General features: G+C 35.4%; 2 protein-coding genes across 2 annotated transcripts in view; one reads left to right on the top strand and one right to left on the bottom strand.

Moving 5' to 3' along the window:
• Positions 1 to 12,118: 12,118 nt before the first annotated feature.
• kiz (kizuna centrosomal protein) overlaps positions 12,119 to 19,527 on the bottom strand; it is a 43,407-nt gene continuing 35,998 nt past the window's right edge. The window contains exon 17 of the transcript XR_013328414.1: positions 12,119 to 12,200. The gene's annotated coding sequence lies outside the window, so the exon portion shown is untranslated. The remainder of the gene's footprint in view (positions 12,201 to 19,527) is intronic.
• Positions 13,481 to 16,071, top strand: nkx2.4a (NK2 homeobox 4a). The gene is made up of 2 exons (XM_077731252.1): positions 13,481 to 14,080; positions 14,884 to 16,071. The coding sequence occupies exons 1-2, from the start codon at positions 13,711 to 13,713 to the stop codon at positions 15,528 to 15,530; spliced, it is 1,017 nt and encodes a 338-aa protein (XP_077587378.1). The 5' UTR covers positions 13,481 to 13,710; the 3' UTR covers positions 15,531 to 16,071.

Below are 19,527 nucleotides of genomic sequence, written 5' to 3'. Positions count from 1 at the left end.
CAAGAGCCCTCTCATTTCAGTCTCCAGTCGTCCTGTTTTGTAAAAGTCAAAGACGGATTATTGTCTATCCGAAGAAGCGTAAAAAAGTATTTTTAAAAACAACCGGACACAGTTCTTCCTTGTTTGCCTTGACTCTTCACTTGCAATTGTGCAAAAAAAATGTCCATTCATTCTAAGGGAATTAAATTAAATGTGTTAATATTGGCCTATGTGGATGAAAAGCATGCAATATAATTTGGATTACTGTTAAAAAGGCATTTTTTGCAGGATTTATGTGTTAATATAAGGTTAGAAAAACATTTTTCAAAGAAAAAAACATTGCCAGCTAAAATTTATGGCTTAAATCTGAGTAATATAACCTTGAGAAATAAAAATACACATTAAATTTAACATTTTAAACCTAATATAATCATGTGAATGCTTATTTTGACATTTTCTGGACTTTTTAAATAAGTACAACTTCTACCCTAGTGGTTCATTCATTTTAAAATATATGTTTTTGTAGTATAATTATTTGCAATGCACATATTTTTATTTTTTAAATGAATTTGTATGGTATTCAAGAAGCATTTTTTTGCATGCAGAGTTTAAACTGCGTGGATAACACTGTGAATGCATGTACTGTTAGTCTACTACAATACTTGAGGAAATACGCACTTAGAAGACAGTGCATCTTCGTCATCGTACCCATTTGAACCGTGACATGAATCTTTTTTTTTTTGCACCCCCTGTCACGCACATCGCCAAATAAACGAGGATATCAAAGCTATATAGACGGGATCTTTTTTTCATTTAAAGGAAGCTATCTGGGTTTTATTGCCTTAAAGGAGATCCAGATTAGATTCGACACAGTACTGATATTAAAAAGAGAGGGAGAGTGATGGAGAGAGGAGGCATGGCATACAAGTGGAAAGGTTTGATACCTATAATGACCACAAGATGGAAGCAGAGGTCTTTATTGGCCTTTATTTGTCTTGCAATGTGCTGTTATAGTATGTATATTTATTTGATTTGGGGGTGCAAATAGTTTTGGGACATGAATATATGCAATTTATATCATTATATATAAGAAGTATTGTTTTAGATTTTAATCCAGGATTCAAAAGGTAGTAGACAAGATAACAAAAGTGAAATGAGCTACAAAAGAAAAGAATGAAAACAAGTGGCAAATAGACATTTCCACAGTGGGGCGCAATAGGATAGGGGACCAAAATGGAGCCGTTTATTTCACTCCAGTGACAGTGAACAATAGTGTTGAAGTGTGGTCCTCTATGGGACGTCTTCAGTCAGCCAGAAAGCATCTCAACAAAGAGGAATTTGAGTCAAATGGCTACAGCAACAGGGGTCGAAGTTACTTAAGATCTCTCTGGTTTCAATTCATTTCTATATCCAACATTTTCACTTAGAAGAGTACAGCTAAACACTCACTTTAAATCCTTTAATATATATATACAGGGTGTCTCAAAAAATATACTCACTTTTAGAATAAAATGTACTCACTAAAGGTTTTCTGGTCATTCTAAAAGTGAGTACATTTTATTCTAGAAGTGAGTACATTTTTTGATACACCCTGTATACATATTATATATATACACACATATACACACATATACACACGTATACACATATATTCACATATACACACATATACACACATATACACACAAATACACACATATACACACATATTCACATATATAAACTTATACACATATATATGCACACACATATACACATATATACACGTATATATACACATATGCACATATATACACACATATACACACATACATATACAAATATATATATACACATATACACGTGTACGTATATACACACATATATACACATACATATACAAATATATATATACACATATACACGTGTACGTATATACACATATATATGGGGTGCTTGTGCCTTGTGATTGGCTGTCCCCCACCTCTAGCTAGAGTCAGGCTCCAGCACCCCCAGCGACCCCTAATGATGATGAAGTGGTGCAGAAAACTAGATGGGATGAGATATATATTTATATATATATATATATATATATATATATATATATATATATATATATATATATATATATATATATATATATATATATATATATATATATATATATGGAATAAAAATTCAGAACTCTTCTTTTGTTATGTTTCTCTGAATTAACACCAAAAGGGGGCCTCATTGAGTTAAAGGTTGCCAGAGCAGAAAGAGATCAAGAAACACCACCATGATGAAAAAGGAACTGACAAGTCTTTATTTGTAAGAGTTCAAATCTTTCTCTGAGGTCGAGAAAGACTGAATAAATATTCAAACTCATCAAAACAGAGGGGCAATACACAAATGTACTTGTGTTCCAGGGTTCCACTTGTCGGGAAAAGTCAACAACTGACTTCAACGATTACAAAGTTTTCAGGTGTAAACACCTCACCTTTCCATACAAAGTGTGGCGTGGACCTTTACAACTTGGACCAGGATTACTTAAATATATAGTAGTGTTGTGTTATATTAAAGGAAAACATAGTTTAACATGAATCAAAGCAGGAATGTGCATTGGAGATGTCTTCGATCAACTGAAACAAAGTTGCACCACTTGAGGTGATGTATTTTTTTATTTTTTCAACTTTTCTTATAATCCTTTCATGCACACTTATGCTACTTTTGAATGGAGAAATGATGGCATCTCATTTAAATGTTGAAAAACTAAGCTGTTGTTGAATTTATTCATGCATCAACGCCAATGCAATCCCATTTGAAGACAAGTCTCTCCTAATTTCACTTTTAGTATATAATAAATCTAAATTATATAAGGTATATGATGATATATATGATGATCTTTGCTAATGTTGATGTGTAGTATGTTTGCCTCTGTCTTTTCTGGTTGATTCTCTGTTAAGAATTGCTTATCTGGCATCCCGAAGGTAAGGGAATGTTGTTTTCCATAATATTTTGACTATAGTTTCAGTGCTATTTGATTTCCAAGCATACATTATGCTCTTTTAAACATTATTTTGTATTTCTTAAAACAATGAGTGGTTGGCATGTTGGCCTCACAGTTCTGGGGTCAAGGGGTCGACCCCCTGTGGAGTTTGGATGTACTTCGAATACTCCGTTTTCCTCCCACATCCCAAAAAATATGTATACTTAGCTAATTGATCACTCTAAATTGCCCTTAGCTCTAAGTAAATAATTTTTTTGCCTCATTATACCTTTTGATTGGCATCCCACCGATTCAGGGTGTCCACCTAGTCCTCATAGTTAGCTGGGATGGTCTCTAGCACCCCCGAAAAGTTGCTTAAGTCCTGTTTTCATACCAGAATTCACAATTCTCACTTTTTTGACAACCTCTACAAAATTTGCATATTTATGTTATTAATCTATCCTCCAAAACCCATTCCAAATTCTTTTGGACATTTTTTTGCTTAATTTTACACAATTCCCTATTATTTAACATGATCATGTCATGTGAAGTTAAAAATGGAAAACTCAAGCCAAACAAACAAGAAAAACTAGAGTCCAGTGCAACAACACTAGTTTGTTGGATCATATATTTCAATAAAGTCAAGATATGACTGAGAAAGACCGCACAAATTCCAACTATGTCCACCGCAATCTTATCTCCACCTACAAAGCCTACTTTTTTTTTAACCGAGGAGGAGATGCTGATGATGCAGTTCCTAAATGACAGCATTACCTGGGGTGGAGGTTTAAGTGCTGCGCATGACTAGCAGGCGGCTTAAAGCTGCTTTTGTGCCAACGGAGTGCATGTCAAGGTTCTTGACTTTGCTAAATGTTGAGATTAGCCAATCAGCAGAGTCTGCAAAGTGCATGGATGTGGATAGGTTGAAAACAAAGAGAAATTAATTTTAATACCCTCTTTCACAATGTGAGATCTATAGAAGTTTATCCTATGGGAATTGGACCCAATCAGGTCATTTTCAGAGGTTGTTTTTTGTCTAAAAGGGATGTTTTTTTTAAATATATTTACATTTTGAAGTATTATCTGCTGACTGTAGTTGGGTGGGTTGAGCTCCAGCACCCCCAAGCCAGCCTTGTGAGCAAAAGCGAGTTTGACAGAATAAAATAGAAAATGTGCATATACATCTCTACTTTATATTGGTGACGTTTTTAAGATTTTTAAAACGTATTTTGTGAAAAAAGGTTATCTTTTAGTGTCAAAGTTGTGAATTCAGCCTTGAGTTTACTTTATATTTCCTTAATATTACTTGTCAGTAGAAAATATATTTCTTTTATTCACACAAAAAACAGTTATGTAGTTAAATTCAAAACGCTAACTTTAATTTCCTGCATTTTTCCCATTAGAGACAAATAACACATTGTTAAACAATTGTTCAAATTTCCCAGTTACAAAATACAAGTTGATTTAACCCAGGTCATATTTTTGGGGGAAATTCATTTTGCTTTGCTGTCAAACGGTACTACTTTAAAAAAAAAGTTGTAATATTTTCTCTTTTGTGCTGCTTTTAAGTGCTTCTGTCACCTTGTTCAAAAACACAGATGCAATCATGCGCTGAGGTTCCCACATTTGAGTGTTTACGCTTCTCATTTAATGGATTGTCTCACCTTCTTCAACAACGGATGAACATGTGGTGCTTCACGAGGCAGAACCTAGAAAAAAAAAGCAACAAAAAAAAAAACAGGGGGGACTTCAGCCTGATAACGAGCAGCCGTCATCTGTTTCCGACACTCTCCATTCAGTTTCAAAAAAAATATACATCTTAAAATTAAACCTCCCTAAACAGCCCTGAATTTTCAGTATCTTCAAATATTAAAGTGTTATATACCGTTTTATTTAAAGATAAATCTCACAATTTTAGTTATCAGTCTTCAGTATTTACGTTGATTTCAATAGAACTTCAGTTCAGTTTATAAGTTTACCAGTTTTAACTAAGTTTAGGACATATAAGTCGACTAAATTGAGGCAAAGTGGAGTTTTTTGCAGGTTTTTTGACTACTTTTTTGTCCAAAATACAGACTTTTGTTCCATTTCTCTCAACTGCTTATCCTCAATCTGATTGGAGGAGAAATTAGTTTGCTCATTGCTCTATTTATAATGTTATTTCATGCCTATGTTTAATAAAATAAGTAGCATCATCCACTTACGGTTGATATTCTTTATCTCTAGCGGGGTGATATTTTTTATATAATCAACTTAACAAGTTTATTCTCAACAGGCCAACCATTGGCTTCCATAACAGTTACTCAATCACAACATGTGTGAGTGACATTTTGAAGGGTCTTGATTCTATGCACCGTGTGTGAATAAAGCCGGGCTTTGAATGTCTCCAAAGCTCTGATTTGTTGTTTACGTAAGTCCCTCTTGGCTTCTTTTGTTTTCCAAGAAGTAAGCGCTTGAAAGCTTTGCGCAATGGCCAGCTACTGTTTTAGTGACCAACGAGCATTTTGAAAAATCATCTGGATTTATTTGTTTAATTCCTTCCTTCTGTTTTGTACTGCAATTGCAGCCCATGACCCTTTCACGTTCAACAACCCGAATATGTTCATCTTGACATATGTGCCAAAAAATCAGAATATCTTGTGTAGAAACGAGTGTCCGGGCGTTTGATCGCTGGTCTTTAGGTCGCCGGTCTTTTGGTCCCTTTTGGTCGCCGGTCTAATGTACTTAGATTTTAAACAGTACTTAGATAGTAAACAATACTCGGATATTAAACAGTACTTAGATATTGAACAGTACTTAGATATTAAACAGCACTTAGATATTAAACAGTACTTGGATATTAAACAGTACTTAGATATTAAACAGTACTGATATATTAAACAGCACTTAGATATTAAACAGTACTTAGATATTAAACAGTTCTTATATATTAAACAGAACTTAGATATTAAACAGTACTTAGATATTAAACAGTACTTAGATATTGAACAGTACTTAGATAATAAACTACTTAGATATTTAACAGTACTTAGATATTAAACAGTACTTGGATATTAAACAGTATTTAGATATTAAACAATACTTAGATATTAAACAGTACTTAGATATTAAACAGTACTTTGAAATTAAACAATACTTAGATATTAAACAGTTCTTAGATATTAAACAGTACTTAGATATTAAACAGTACTTAGATAGTAAACTCTCTCTCATGAACATAATTTTGAGAGCTGGTTTCAACAGTAAACTCTCTGTCACCATTTGACCGGCGACCAAACGTCCGAGCACCTTAGAAAAGTAGTGATTGTTGGATAATACAGTGGTTCACATGCCTGACTTCGATTCAGAGAAGCTCGGTGGAGGTGTGTTTGCAACTCCGAATGGTTTTCTGTCTCTATGTGTCATGCGACTAGGTGGCGACCATTCTCGGGTGTAGTCCACTTGGAGAGGCTCCAGCACCACCCCACAATTGTTTCCGGAACACACACACATGCACACGGCCCATTTCCTGAGTGAATTGAGGTACTGACACGGCAGCTTTAAATCCCTGAGTCAACTTGTTCTTCACTCACATCGAAGGACCTCAAGTAGCATCTCCCAAGTGTTGATGTCATCATTTTTCTCAGAAGAAAAGAGCTCTTCGGCTCCTATTCTCTTTTTATTCCGTCTCTATTCAAAGTCTGCGCTTTGCAGGGTCTTTTTATTATTTTTTTACTTGTCTGGAGAAGTACTTTTTTGCAAAAAAATCTCATTTTGACCCATAAAAACTACAAAGATGAAATTCTTCTTGTTTCTTTTGCATATTTAGCTCCAAATATCTCGTTATCACTTTGAGTAGTTAGCTTAGAGGGAACATTGTTTGCGGGGTTGCTGGAGCCTAACTCTGCCGTCTTTGGCAAAAACCAACTTGTTCTTGAGTTTTCTGCAGATTTAGTTAAATATATTCATTTTTTGGTCTAAGAGGAAGAGACGAGAGAGCCAGCTTGAGTCTTCCATGGCATTTTCCGACAGTTGAAGAGAAGAGGGCAGCGAAGCATGTCAAGTGGCTGAGCAGGTAGTGTAATGATCAGACAGACAGGCAAGATGGAATCAATCCCCCTCAGAAACGGCGGACATGCACGGCGGCGCCAGGTAGCGCTGACTTCTCATTCGTGGGAAAAGATCAACTGGAACATGCATTACTAAAACATACCAAAACAACAAATAGGATAGTCTTAGTTTCAGTTAATGATTGTGATTCTGTGCTCCTGTGTTGAAAAAATTGCCATTTTTGGAGCTGCTTTATCCTCATTAGTGTCGTGGGGGGTCCTAGAGCCAATCCCTAGCTGTGTCCGGGTCACAAACGATGGGACATCCTGAATTTGTGGTCAGCCAATCGGAGGGCAGGATGAGACAAGTAACCATTCAAGCTCATACTAATAACCAGGGGCATGGAGTTTTATTATGGAATAAATTCCAAGAATATTGACTCAAATAAATGAAATATAGGTTTTATGATACTGATGGAGATATGGTAAATTGACAATATTCACTTCTCCTTCTCAGAAATTTTAAAATGATATATGCAATGATTAATCTGATTGAATTAAGTGATTTTGAAGCACTTTGTTTTCCCAGTTTACTCATGAAATCAATTATTTTTAAGTGTTGATTTAAAAAAAAAACACTTGTTTTGACATGTTTCAATTGGTGAAAATGACGCATTGTCTCAAAAATACTTAAAAACAAAGAGTACGCACACAGAATTGGAATTTATACAGTATGTAAAACAGCCTTTATATATCTTAAGTAATATTTACTCCAAATATGACATGGCTCTATTTCTCTGGAGACATTTATATTAACATAATTCACATTCAAGATGATAAGAGTCCAAATATGATGTCGTTGGTAAACAACTTTAATTGATTTTATTGAAAATATACTATTCATGCATAAATATTCCCCCTACAAGAAGAAATGCAATACATAAGTAACCCAAATATGACAAAAACATGATACAGAAATACTTAAAATAGCATTAGATACTATATTTGCAAATTCACAATATAATACATGTTCGATGCACAAAAAAAGTAAATGTGAGTGTTGATCTTTGTTTTCAAATGCCTTTGTACTACGGTCAAGATCAATACAAGTCATTTTGTCACATATTTATGAGAATTTATTCAATAGACATTTTCTAATTGCAAAATAATTCCAATTTGACAAATCCAAAGCACTGGGAAACTTTTTAGGCCTGTCTCTTGACGGCTGAAATAATAAAAAACATACAAATTAGCATCCCAACACAAGCATATTTACCTAAATTTACATATTGTATACAATCACTTAAACACCACAAATGTACTTATTGCAATTTTGGTCCAAGATGCATACAAATTCTGTTTTGGGGGAACCCTATTAGCATCATTTCTTCCATCAAGCCACATTAATTGTGAATGAATGAAAACTCCTGCAGAAGAATAAGATCTTCAAGAGGCCTGTCATATACTTTCTCCACTCGGGAGGACCTTTAACCTACTTAGCCGAGGGACAGAACTGTTTCAAGTAGGCCGGCATGAATGATATGCACCTGCCCCGCTTTTTACTCCCACGTTTCTCAACAGTTTGAGAGGAAAGAAGGGCATTTGAGCTAAACGGGGAGAGGTACGCATAAGGAATTTCCTTACAAAATACTTCTCTTTTTCTAATATTGACGAATTACGGTTGGAGGAAAGCGCTTGGTTTTGCTCCAAAACTGAAATTAAAACATGTTTTTTGTCTTCTGATCATCTATTTCGTCTCAAATTTTAGCTTTTAGGGCCTAAGTATTAACTATAAATGTCTTTTTTTAATCAATATAAACCAGAATTTGCTCCAAAATAGAAATTAAATGTGTTTTTGTCTTCTGCTCGTCCATTATGGCTCAAATTTTAGCTTTTGGAGCCTGTGTATAAGCTATAAATGTCTTTTTGTAATCAATATAAACCAGAATTAGCTCCAAAATAGAAATTAAATGTGTTTTTGTCTTCTGCTCATCTATTATGGCTCAAATTTGAGATTTTAGGGCCTAAATATAAGCTATAAATGTCTTTTTGTTATCAATATAAACCAGAATTGAAGTGTGTTTTTATTTTTTATCAGACTTTAATAGTAATGCATTGAAAAATGTGCATTTTTATATAGTAAATATTTAAAACTTTTGTTTTATTGGCTCTCACTGACACATTGAAAAATAAAATAATGGAACTAAATGCATTTATCATCATTATACAAACCCAGATTCAAAGCTTCACAATAAAATACACAATTAAGTAGTCATAAAAATATGTATATATCACAAAAATAAAAAAAATAAAAACTGCATGTTTACAGCTATGTATGCAATTTACACATATGATCTAATGAAGTCCTCAATCATTTTTTTGCAAAATTAAAACACATAATATCACATATATTGTGATTTAAATCATACAAATCAATATTAAAATAAGATTTTACCTTTTCTAATATGAATATTGCATTAAAATGGCGATTTTTTTCTCCCTTTTGCAATACTATTCTATTAATTGTTGAGAAGAATAAGTAGTCAAGTGTTAAGTTGGGAGTTGAGAGACAAAAGAATGCGTGCGTTTTGTAGACTGGTTTTTGTGGCAGGCAGGTCGGGACCTCGGCTCTTCACTCCTCTCTTAACATCTCTCACGGTATTCAGGACGGAGGACGGCCACGTTTCTTCTACTTGGAGAGGATTCGAAGGTCTAAGAGCACAATTGGATTTATAATGCATATCTCTATTATTTTCCTTCAATTGCACCAAAAACGGCAGGCGAATTCCCTTAAACGCGTAGATGCGCACTTGCTTTTTTTCCATCTTTTCTTTCCATATTTTGCTATTTTAACGATACAATATATGCAGTCATACACCTTTTATGTTGTTTAACATTAGCAACATGGTTATTTTAATGTTATTTTAAAAATAAGGCATTAAATAAGGTGAAATAGACCGCAAAAGTGTGCTTTTCATTATTAAACAGCGTTTCGTGCGTCAGTGACGTTTACAAGAATGCGAATTTCAAAATAATAGCCGTATTTTTATTCTATTTTTTCCCGGAATGCATTGCGATATTTTATTTATTTTGAGTATTTTTCTGCAAGATGTCAAATGGAGAAGCGTGCTGGACTAACCTTGTTCATTCCTGTTGACTTCTGGGAGACATGAAGCCCTTTCAAAATAGTGCTAAAATCAATTGATTACTTGATTTCTTCATGATTTGTGGTAAGAATTGCTCCGAGGAACGTTGTGCATGGAAGCATCCAGATTTTGAGGGCATCCTAATGTGGAGCAGTCGGGTCCTGCTCTCTGACTTGGTGAAGCACAAGGTTGAGAGCTTTACCTCATTTGCATAATATTCCAGTTCTCAACCTCAGGCCTCACATTCTTCTTTTCCCACAGCAAGTTTAACTTTATTTTTTTATTAACTAAGAAATAGCCAAGATTTAAAAGACTTTTTTTTTGTTATTTAGAGAAAAGTCCATCTTGTATGGAAGGAAGTGTATTGCATTGACTTGGAATAAAAGGTCAGTTTTTCTGAGTATTTGGAGTAAGTGTACTTTCATATTCACTTTATTTAAAAGTCACTGTGATTTTCTGAGAAATGTATTTCAGAGGTTGTTGTTTTGAATTGCTGCCCCCCCCCCCCCCCCCATGCCCCAACTTTTGGGTTATGTAAGAAGTTATAATGTTTTTCATAATTATTAGGGGTTTGCTTTTCAGATTTTTTTTCTTTACATTATCTGATTTTTAATTATAATAGATATATGTTTTTAGGAGCTTTGATTTTTTTTCACTGGTAAGTTATCAAGATATATGGAAGTATATATATATACACATATATGTATGTATATTTATATGGATATATATTTATATTTATATGTATATATATTTATATATGTGTATATATATGTATACATATATGTATATTTATATGTATATGCATTTATATATGTACATAAATATGTGTATATGTATGTATATGTGTATATGTGTATATATGTATATGTGTATATATGTATATGTATATGTGTATATATGTATATGTATATATATGTATATGTGTATATATGTATATGTATATATGTATATGTATATTTATATATTATACATACAACATTATTAGTTACATAAAACACCAAAAACAGTTGAAAAAAATATGAATTACAAATATCAACCCCTGCAATAACCTAATCAGACAATTTAAAAAAGAGTCACATGACTAGATTTACACTATATTTCTTGCTAAATCGAATTCTGTCCTTCATTTCAACAATGTAAAATCTACATTTTTACACCAACTTCAGTACATCCAGCAAATAAACCAAAAACAACCCCCAAAATAAGCCACTCCGTAAAAACCATGTTTCTTTTTCACTGCAAATTTTCCATGTGAATCCAATACACATCCCTTTGTGACAAATCCAGCTGTTTTTTTCAAGCAGCAAAGTATTGTGGTGCGTTTGTATCCCCCCCCCCCCTTCCTTCCCCCTGCAAGAGAAAACTCCAAACACTTGACAACAAATCTGATGAGGAAATACGTCTGCAAACCAGATCCGCTCCAATCAGGCGAACCGTAGACGTTTACGCGTTTCTTCAGTCGTCGCCTTAATTGATGGCCGACCATGACACGTCTTCATTTTCTCAATTAGGCTCTGAGGCTCTTTTAGCTGCCCTAAATTGCATTACGAACTCAAATGAAGAAAGAGGCCTGCAATTCTGTCAAATAATCGACACACTACACCTGCGCCTATTTTCTCCAATCTCATTGGTCTCCAACCAGAAGTCTGTGGACCAAAACCGGTCCTCAAGCTACCTAGTCCCGGTCCATCAGAGTCATAAATATTAACGTTTTTAATCTCGTCCTCCTACTTTAGAAAGAAAAAACTTGTTTTAGTAACAATAAATAGTAGCTAGTATGCTCGGGACTTGCTTTTTTTTGCTTTGTTTGTTTTTTTTCGCCATTTTGAACGTCATTCGTGCACTGAGCCCACCCCCACGCAATTTTCCCTTAAGTTGTCGCCATCCCAGTTAGCTGGTCTATAAAAAAAATAGAAAAAAGAGCTTTACCGGTCCATAGTGAGAAAAAGGTCGTGCCATTTTTAAGGGAAAGCAGAAGACACCCGTCCAAGATGTCCGTTTTTCCCGGTAGCCGGATGACGTGGTGGTGATCTCCCCCGGTGTATGTTAGGGGGGTCCCCTTGTTCCGATGGGGGTCCTCCCCTGGCGCCAGTTAGTTTGCTGAGAGATTACAACGTCAGGTCAAGACTGCGAGCAAAGCAAGTGTCATCAACGCATGCTGGCCGGCTAGGCTTAAGAGTGCAAGGATTAAAATGGCTGGTTCCCAAATTGCATTCGCAAAGCCTTTTGGAGTTGTTGCCTGGCGTCGTGTTTATTTTTTTCATTTTGGAATTGAGTTGAAACTTTTGGAATTTAGAGTATTTTTATTGGCAATGCTGGAAAAGGATGTTAATATTTTGTTTCGTCTTGGAATGTTAGCCATGTTTTTAATCAAATGTTGTTAAAATTAATGGCAGAAATGAATATATATGCAACAATACACTAGTTAACTTACTGTTTTGATACTTTTATTTAGTTTGTTTTGATTGCACTAACATTAAAGTCATGTTTTATGACATTTCAGGTAGAAAAGGGTCATTCCAGAAAAAGGATATATAGATATTATATTTAAATACACTCTTAAAATTGAATTGCAGACCTTATATATGACATTTGAAGTAGAAAAGGGTCATTCCAGAAAATGTATATATGTATATTATATTCAAAAATACTCTTAAAGTGAATTACAGACTTGCACTTTATATAAAATACTTATTCCCATTCATTATTAATATTCTTCTTACTGCAAAGCCTGTTGTTCTTTACATTAAATATTTTAATGTTGATGTATTTTAAAACATTTTGGCCATTTTGTAGGTCCGTTATGAAAAAAAAGTGCCATTCCTTTCAATATCATTGTTTCCTAAACACTGACAAGACTGCACAAATAATTAAGTTGAAAGTGTAACAAAAGACAACTGGAATTCTAATTTATTCCAAAAAACATCAAATAATATGAATATAAACCCCAGCAAAGTAATATCTTTACCTTCTGAGCAAATCTAACTTCTAATTTTGTATGTATGCATATATATGTATATATAAGTATACTATATATGTTCCTATATAATCATATTTGTTCACATGACCTTATAACTGCAATTTCATTATACCCAGACATATTATCTACCTCCATATGCCCCCCTCTAATGTTCCTTCAGCATCTCCAAAGTGCTCTCAAAGTTGGTTTCAAACCCATCTAATGATAAACACATCCCATCCTTCCTCATCTCCCACCAAAACAAAAAAACATACATATTATTTCCTTTTGCCTCCCCCCCATCATCCCCCTTTCTACGAAAGTTTAGTGAATTCTTAGCACAAAATGTCAATGACTATTGTTTGCTGCTCAAAGCTGGTAGCTCCGCCCCCCTTGGTGTTTGTCATAAACCTGGCTCCTGGCTCCAATAAACCCGGGCTAAGAGCGCCCTGGGCTCGCCTCCTTCTCCAAGGCGATCAATAGGATCTCAGGCGCACTCCAAGCCCTCTCTTACGTAGACACCCAACAAGGAGAGAGCCGATACAACAACACAACGCTCGATCTGCTCCATCATAGACCCAATAAAAAAAAAAAAAGGAAAAAAAAGGGAAAGAGAAAAAAAAAACTATCCATCTACCTGCTTTCCGAATCATGTCGTTGAGCCCAAAGCACACAACGCCTTTTTCCGTGACAGATATTTTGAGTCCCATCGAGGAGAGCTACAAGAAGTTTAGTGGCATGGATGGCGCGGGGAACCTAAGCTCTCCATTGGGAGCCTACCGACAGCCGCAGGTGTCTCAAGGCGGGATGCAGCAACACTCCATGGGCCACAACGGCGGTGTGACGGCCGCTTACCACATGCCGCACTCTGTGTCCCAGTTCTCCCACGGCGCCATGGGGGGATATTGTAATGGGAGCATTGGTAATATGGGAGAACTGCCGTCCTACCAGGAGAGCATGAGGAATAGCGCTGCAGCAACAGGCTGGTATAGCACCAATCCTGATCCCAGATACTCCACCAGTAAGTGCACTGGAATATAAACTTTACTTTCTCTCTTTCTCTTTTTAATTTTAAACATTTTTTCCTTTTTTTAAATTTTGTTTGCTCTCTTAAAACGAAAAAACTAGAATTTATTAAACACAAGTGGATCTAACCTGTTTAAATTGTAATATTGAAATTGAACACATATAGGGATGGTATTAATGCTACTCTATATTATTGTTATTATTATTATAATTACTATTATTGTCATTATTATTTGAAAGATATTTTTGCATGTGATTTTTAGGAGTTCCTTTTTATAACTAATAATTAGGCAACTATTTTAAAATGTTTATTTTATTTAAATGCTATATAACAATCAAATTCGTCTTTGTTTATCCCAGTTTTGTTAGAAATATTAAATTAAAGAAAAGGCCAAGATGTATTTTTAAATAGAAATTTTGTTATGGCTAAATTTGTTCATTATAATTTTCAATCATATTCAATGGCAGCTTAAATGTATTTTTCTTACTTCAACAATATACTACAACAAAATAATTATAATGGAATTAACTTTGAAAATCATCCCTTTTACAATAAAACGTGATAATTAAAACTAGACAAATTCACACTCCAACTAAAAATAAATCCTCATTCACACAAAATATTACCACTTTATTTAAAATAAACCCACATAACCCACATTATAATTACCCCAAATTAATACCCACCACTATTTCCCACCCAAACTTAACCAAAAAACACCAATAAACCATTATTTTTATCCGCACTTGCGCTTGTATATATTATTCAAATCCCCCGATTGACGACCCCTTCCACAGGTATGAACATGGCCGGCATGGGTGGCCTTGCAGGCATGGCAGACGCCTCCAAATCCATGCCGGTCTTACACGCCGCCCCCAGAAGAAAGCGACGAGTCCTCTTCTCACAAGCTCAAGTCTACGAACTAGAACGACGATTCAAACAACAAAAATACCTGTCGGCACCAGAAAGAGAACACCTAGCCAGTATAATCCACCTAACCCCCACCCAGGTCAAGATCTGGTTCCAAAACCACCGCTACAAAATGAAGCGTCAAGCCAAGGACAAAGCCGCACAACAACTACAACAACAGCAACAACAACAACAACAGGATGGCAACTTATGTCAACAACAACAGTCACAATCCCCAAGGCGTGTTGCCGTTCCGGTTCTGGTTAAGGACGGTAAACCGTGTCAGAATAACTCTAATACGTCTACGCCGAATCAGCAACAACAAAATCAACAAAACCAACAACAAAACGGGTCCGGTGTAGTGCTCGGTCAGCATCAAAATCAACAGGCGGTAAACGACTTGGACCTGGAGGAGATGTCACCAAGTCCCCCTTCGCTGCATAGTCAGCTCAGTATGGCCCAGATAGACACTTCTGCTGTAGATTATACCAGTAATATGGTCAGCTCGAACCTTCTCTACGGCAGAACGTGGTAGGATCCGACAAACGCGGTGTTTTTTCCCCCCTTTTTTTCCACTTTCGGATGACAAGCGTGTTTCTACACGGCCCGTGTGATGCGTTAAAATAAGAGAAAAAGTCAGACATTTTTTTTTGACATCTCTACTGAAAGGAAGTCTATTTTGGGACATGGCTAACCCTTGAAAAAAAGCAATTGAGACGCTTTTGGACACTTTTTTGTATTTTTTTTGGGACCTTTCTTCATGATGTTTGAATTCTAGTCTATGTTTGAGAGATAAAAAAAAAACAAGGATAAGGAATTGAAGTCACCATGCTGGGATTTTTTTTTTGTTATGGATATTGTAAACTAATGTATTCAATTAGAAATTTTAAATGAATTAGGGACTTGTATATTTGGCTAACAAGAATAATTGTATGATAATGGTTATTTGCGTTGACTTTTTTTTTTTTGGTTTCCCTTTTATCTTTTGTAAGTTAAAATGATCAAAAAATGGAGCTGCTGTACATGTTTCAATCCAAGTAAACAATAAGAATAAATAACTTGAAGTGTGAGAGCTATTTTCTGAACACGTTTTTTTCTTTCTCTCTTTAAGGAATCTGTTTTGAAGTGCATTTTCATTATGCTGAGACTGTGACCAAATTGAGAAGGAAAGCAAGGTCGATGAGGAAGCCAGTATTGTTCAGGTGACATTTTGGAGGACTGGATGGCTTTTATACGGGATCCCTGTTTAAAAAAAATAAAAAACAAGAACACAACATCTTAAAAAGTCATTAACAACCATTATTTACAGCAAAAACGCCAATATACTGTAAATCTATGCATATATTTGTTCATTATTAATTTGTTTAATCCTACTTTTCCCACAATTAGACATTTTAATTAACAGCATAAACTCACATAGCCAATTATTAATATAATAGCATAACCCAATTCATTTATTTCAATGACTTTTAAAGTATTTTGAACATAAATTAAATAAAAATATAAAAAATATTACTGAATATGTATATTATTAAGTGCTCAAATTAACCTTACAAAACAAAAAAAGTTTGTAATACAAATGTAAGCCTCCATTCTAAATCCCTATAATTAGTTTTAATATCATTCATAATTTCCAACATTTTCTTAATTATTTCCCCTCCAAAATATCAAAATAACTATTAAAAACCCACATTTCCCTTTACTATCCACACTCTTATCCCTACCAGTATTAATATTTCCTACATTTACCCGATTTATTGACCTCAAGAACACAATCAATCTCTTTTAAAGCCAAATAATTTCCTCCAAGCAACTCCACAGTGTTTAAGCTCATCAGACATGTCCTCCAAAAAAAAAAGCAACAACTAATAATAACATCCAACATTTCATTCCCTCGCGTTCATGTTTGAAAATAACTACCGGAGCCTTTTCCACTGATGACACCCTACGACGACAATGATGATGACTATCAGCGCGTCTCAATGGAGACCTTGGAGAGCCTCCATTTCCCCCCCCCCCAAACCCTTCACATACCTGGCAGCTGTATGTATATGCGCTATCATACCCCGCACTCCAAACCCGATCAGAGCCAATACGCACCTGACATTTGAAATTGGGCGCAACGAGTCCATCTAAAAAAAAGAGTCGGAGAAAAGCATTAAACAAGCAAAAATACATTCCTGGAATGCACTTTGATGCTGGAAGACGTTTCGGGTAGATTTGCTTCGAAAATTGAGGGCATGAATGAGTTGTCAACAAAGCTTTTTGATGGTGGAGCGCATGAAATGAAAGTGGAGGTGAAGCCATTCTTTTCTCTTTTCAATAGCCATAGTTATAGCGCTCTAATAGGCTATGCTTGGTAATCACTGCCTATTGTGTCTGTTGCTTCTGTCACATTATTTTGGGGCCGACCTCTTTTTTTTTTGGGAAGAAAATATGAGTGCGTCTGTCCGTCTGCGTAGCGTAATTGTCGGAAACTTTAGGGGGGTTTCGCCTATGTTTATAATACACACCTTTTGCAATGTTCATGGAATCATACATCTAGTGAAATTGCCTCTATTTATTTCCATAAAGGACAGATAGACCATATCTTCATGCCTTAAATGCCACATTTAGGTTATTATAGAGGCTGATTAGACAATGATAGGCTTTTTTTTCAATCTCTCCACGCATGCAACGGATTTTTTTGTCTATTCTGGGCAGGTAATTGCAGCTCACGCTACATAATGTGCATGCCATTTCTGGAGGCCCCACTCCCCCCCCCACACACTCTTTCCCTTTAGGGCCCCCCTCCCAACTCCCTTCTTTCCCTTTATTCTACTTAATATGTCAGAAGGTCTGATCACAGAGGAACCTTTTCAAGTCCTATTGATGTGTTCCTCAATTGACCACGGCGACCTAGCAACCTAGTGAGCGCTAATTGGACAAGGCTTAACATTATTGGCTGTATAGTTTACCTACCGAAATGCATCCTTGTATTCATACTTTCTTTTTTGGGGGGGCTTTTTGTTTTATATGTGAAGAGCAATGTTTTCTTTTATTGGTCTAAACTGAAAAACACAAACATTGGGAGTAGTTTGACTTAATATTTATAGTTAACATTTTCAGGTGGTCCTCACTGTGTGGAGTTGGCATGTTCTAACCGGGATTGCGTGGTTTTTATCTGGGTACTCTGGTTTTCTCCCACATGTCCAAAACATGCATGCTAGGCAGGCTGATTAAACAATAGATTGACCCCAGTGGTTGTCCATGTGTTTGTGCCTTGTGATTGGCTGGGTGTCCCGCATCTGGTGCCAATAGTTAGCTGGGATAAGCTCCAGCACCCTCTGTGAACCTTGTGAGGATAAGCGGTTCATAAAATGAATGAATGAATTTCTTTAATGATCATGTTTCTTGAAAATGTATACATGTATGTACTGTATATACCATACTTATTTATATATGTACTCTAAGCATATATGTACTGTATATACCATACTCATTTGTATACGTACTCCAAGCATATATGTACTGTATACACAGTACTCTGTACATGTGTATGCATTTATGTATTGTACATACAATACTCTGTGTATATCTACTGTATTTATTCATTCATATACTGTCTACAGTTGATGTATTTTGAGTGATTCATTGACTACTTGTTGGTTTAAAAACTTGGCTCAAAACTTTGAACCATAGTAACCTAATCCCATCTCAGGTCTGGGCTGTTAAAAATATTACATTTAAAGTACAACTCTGGGAGGTTGCCAATTTTTTTAGGGTAAAATAAATGGGAAACCCTTCTAATATGAGCTTGTGTCCTTTTAGATTTCAAAACAAATGTCATATGGTTCCATTTTTACTGTTATTGTTAGTATTGTTATTGGCGGTGGTTGTTGGATTTACCTGTAACTTGAAGGAGGGGCGGGGCCTCCACTAACAGGTGTCACTTGAGATGACGACATGGCGTGGATCACTTGGTTCAGGAGGACTTGCTTTTTTGTCACCAGAATGACACTAATGGTAAGCCACTTTGATATATTTGTTTTTATTTTTTAGTGGATAGGAATAATGTTTTGGCATTATGCTTGGTTTAAAACTGGCTTGCATGATTTTCTTGCTACTTTCTTTGCCACTTTGCTTGTTTGCTGCTTTCAGGAACATCAGTCAAAATGTTTGTTGAAGTTGTACTTATAATTGAACTGCAGAATCACAATAGTGCTCATGGTGGTGTTTGTTTTTTTGGTGAAGCCAAGTGCAGAAGTTAAAGCTATTCTGGTAGAGATTGATAAAATAAACAATTGATGGAAAATGACAAGTACTCAGGTGACAATAGTGTCAATATTTCTACATGGTTTAAGCACTGTTTACTGGTTCATGTTGACATGAATGAAACAGTAAGCTGTGGCTGCTTGATTTTGCTTTAAGTGAGGTGTACTTTTTATGTGAAGTAGTTAAAATGAGCCTCTTCTCTACCACTCAGTCTTTTTTGTTGTTGATATGGAGCACATGGCGTATTTTACGGATAATAAGAGCCAAACAGTGCCTGC

Source organism: Stigmatopora nigra, chromosome 13, assembly GCF_051989575.1.
Source record: "Stigmatopora nigra isolate UIUO_SnigA chromosome 13, RoL_Snig_1.1, whole genome shotgun sequence".
Lineage (NCBI taxonomy): Eukaryota > Metazoa > Chordata > Actinopteri > Syngnathiformes > Syngnathidae > Stigmatopora > Stigmatopora nigra.
This window is presented reverse-complemented; position numbering and strand designations above follow the sequence as displayed.

Coding starts and splice junctions, on each gene's coding strand:
- nkx2.4a (XM_077731252.1), top strand. CDS start 13,711: ATGTCGTTGAGCCCAAAGCACACAACGCCTTTTTCCGTGACAGATATT. Junction 14,081..14,883: donor TGATCCCAGATACTCCACCA/GTAAGTGCACTG, acceptor CCCCTTCCACAG/GTATGAACATGGCCGGCATG.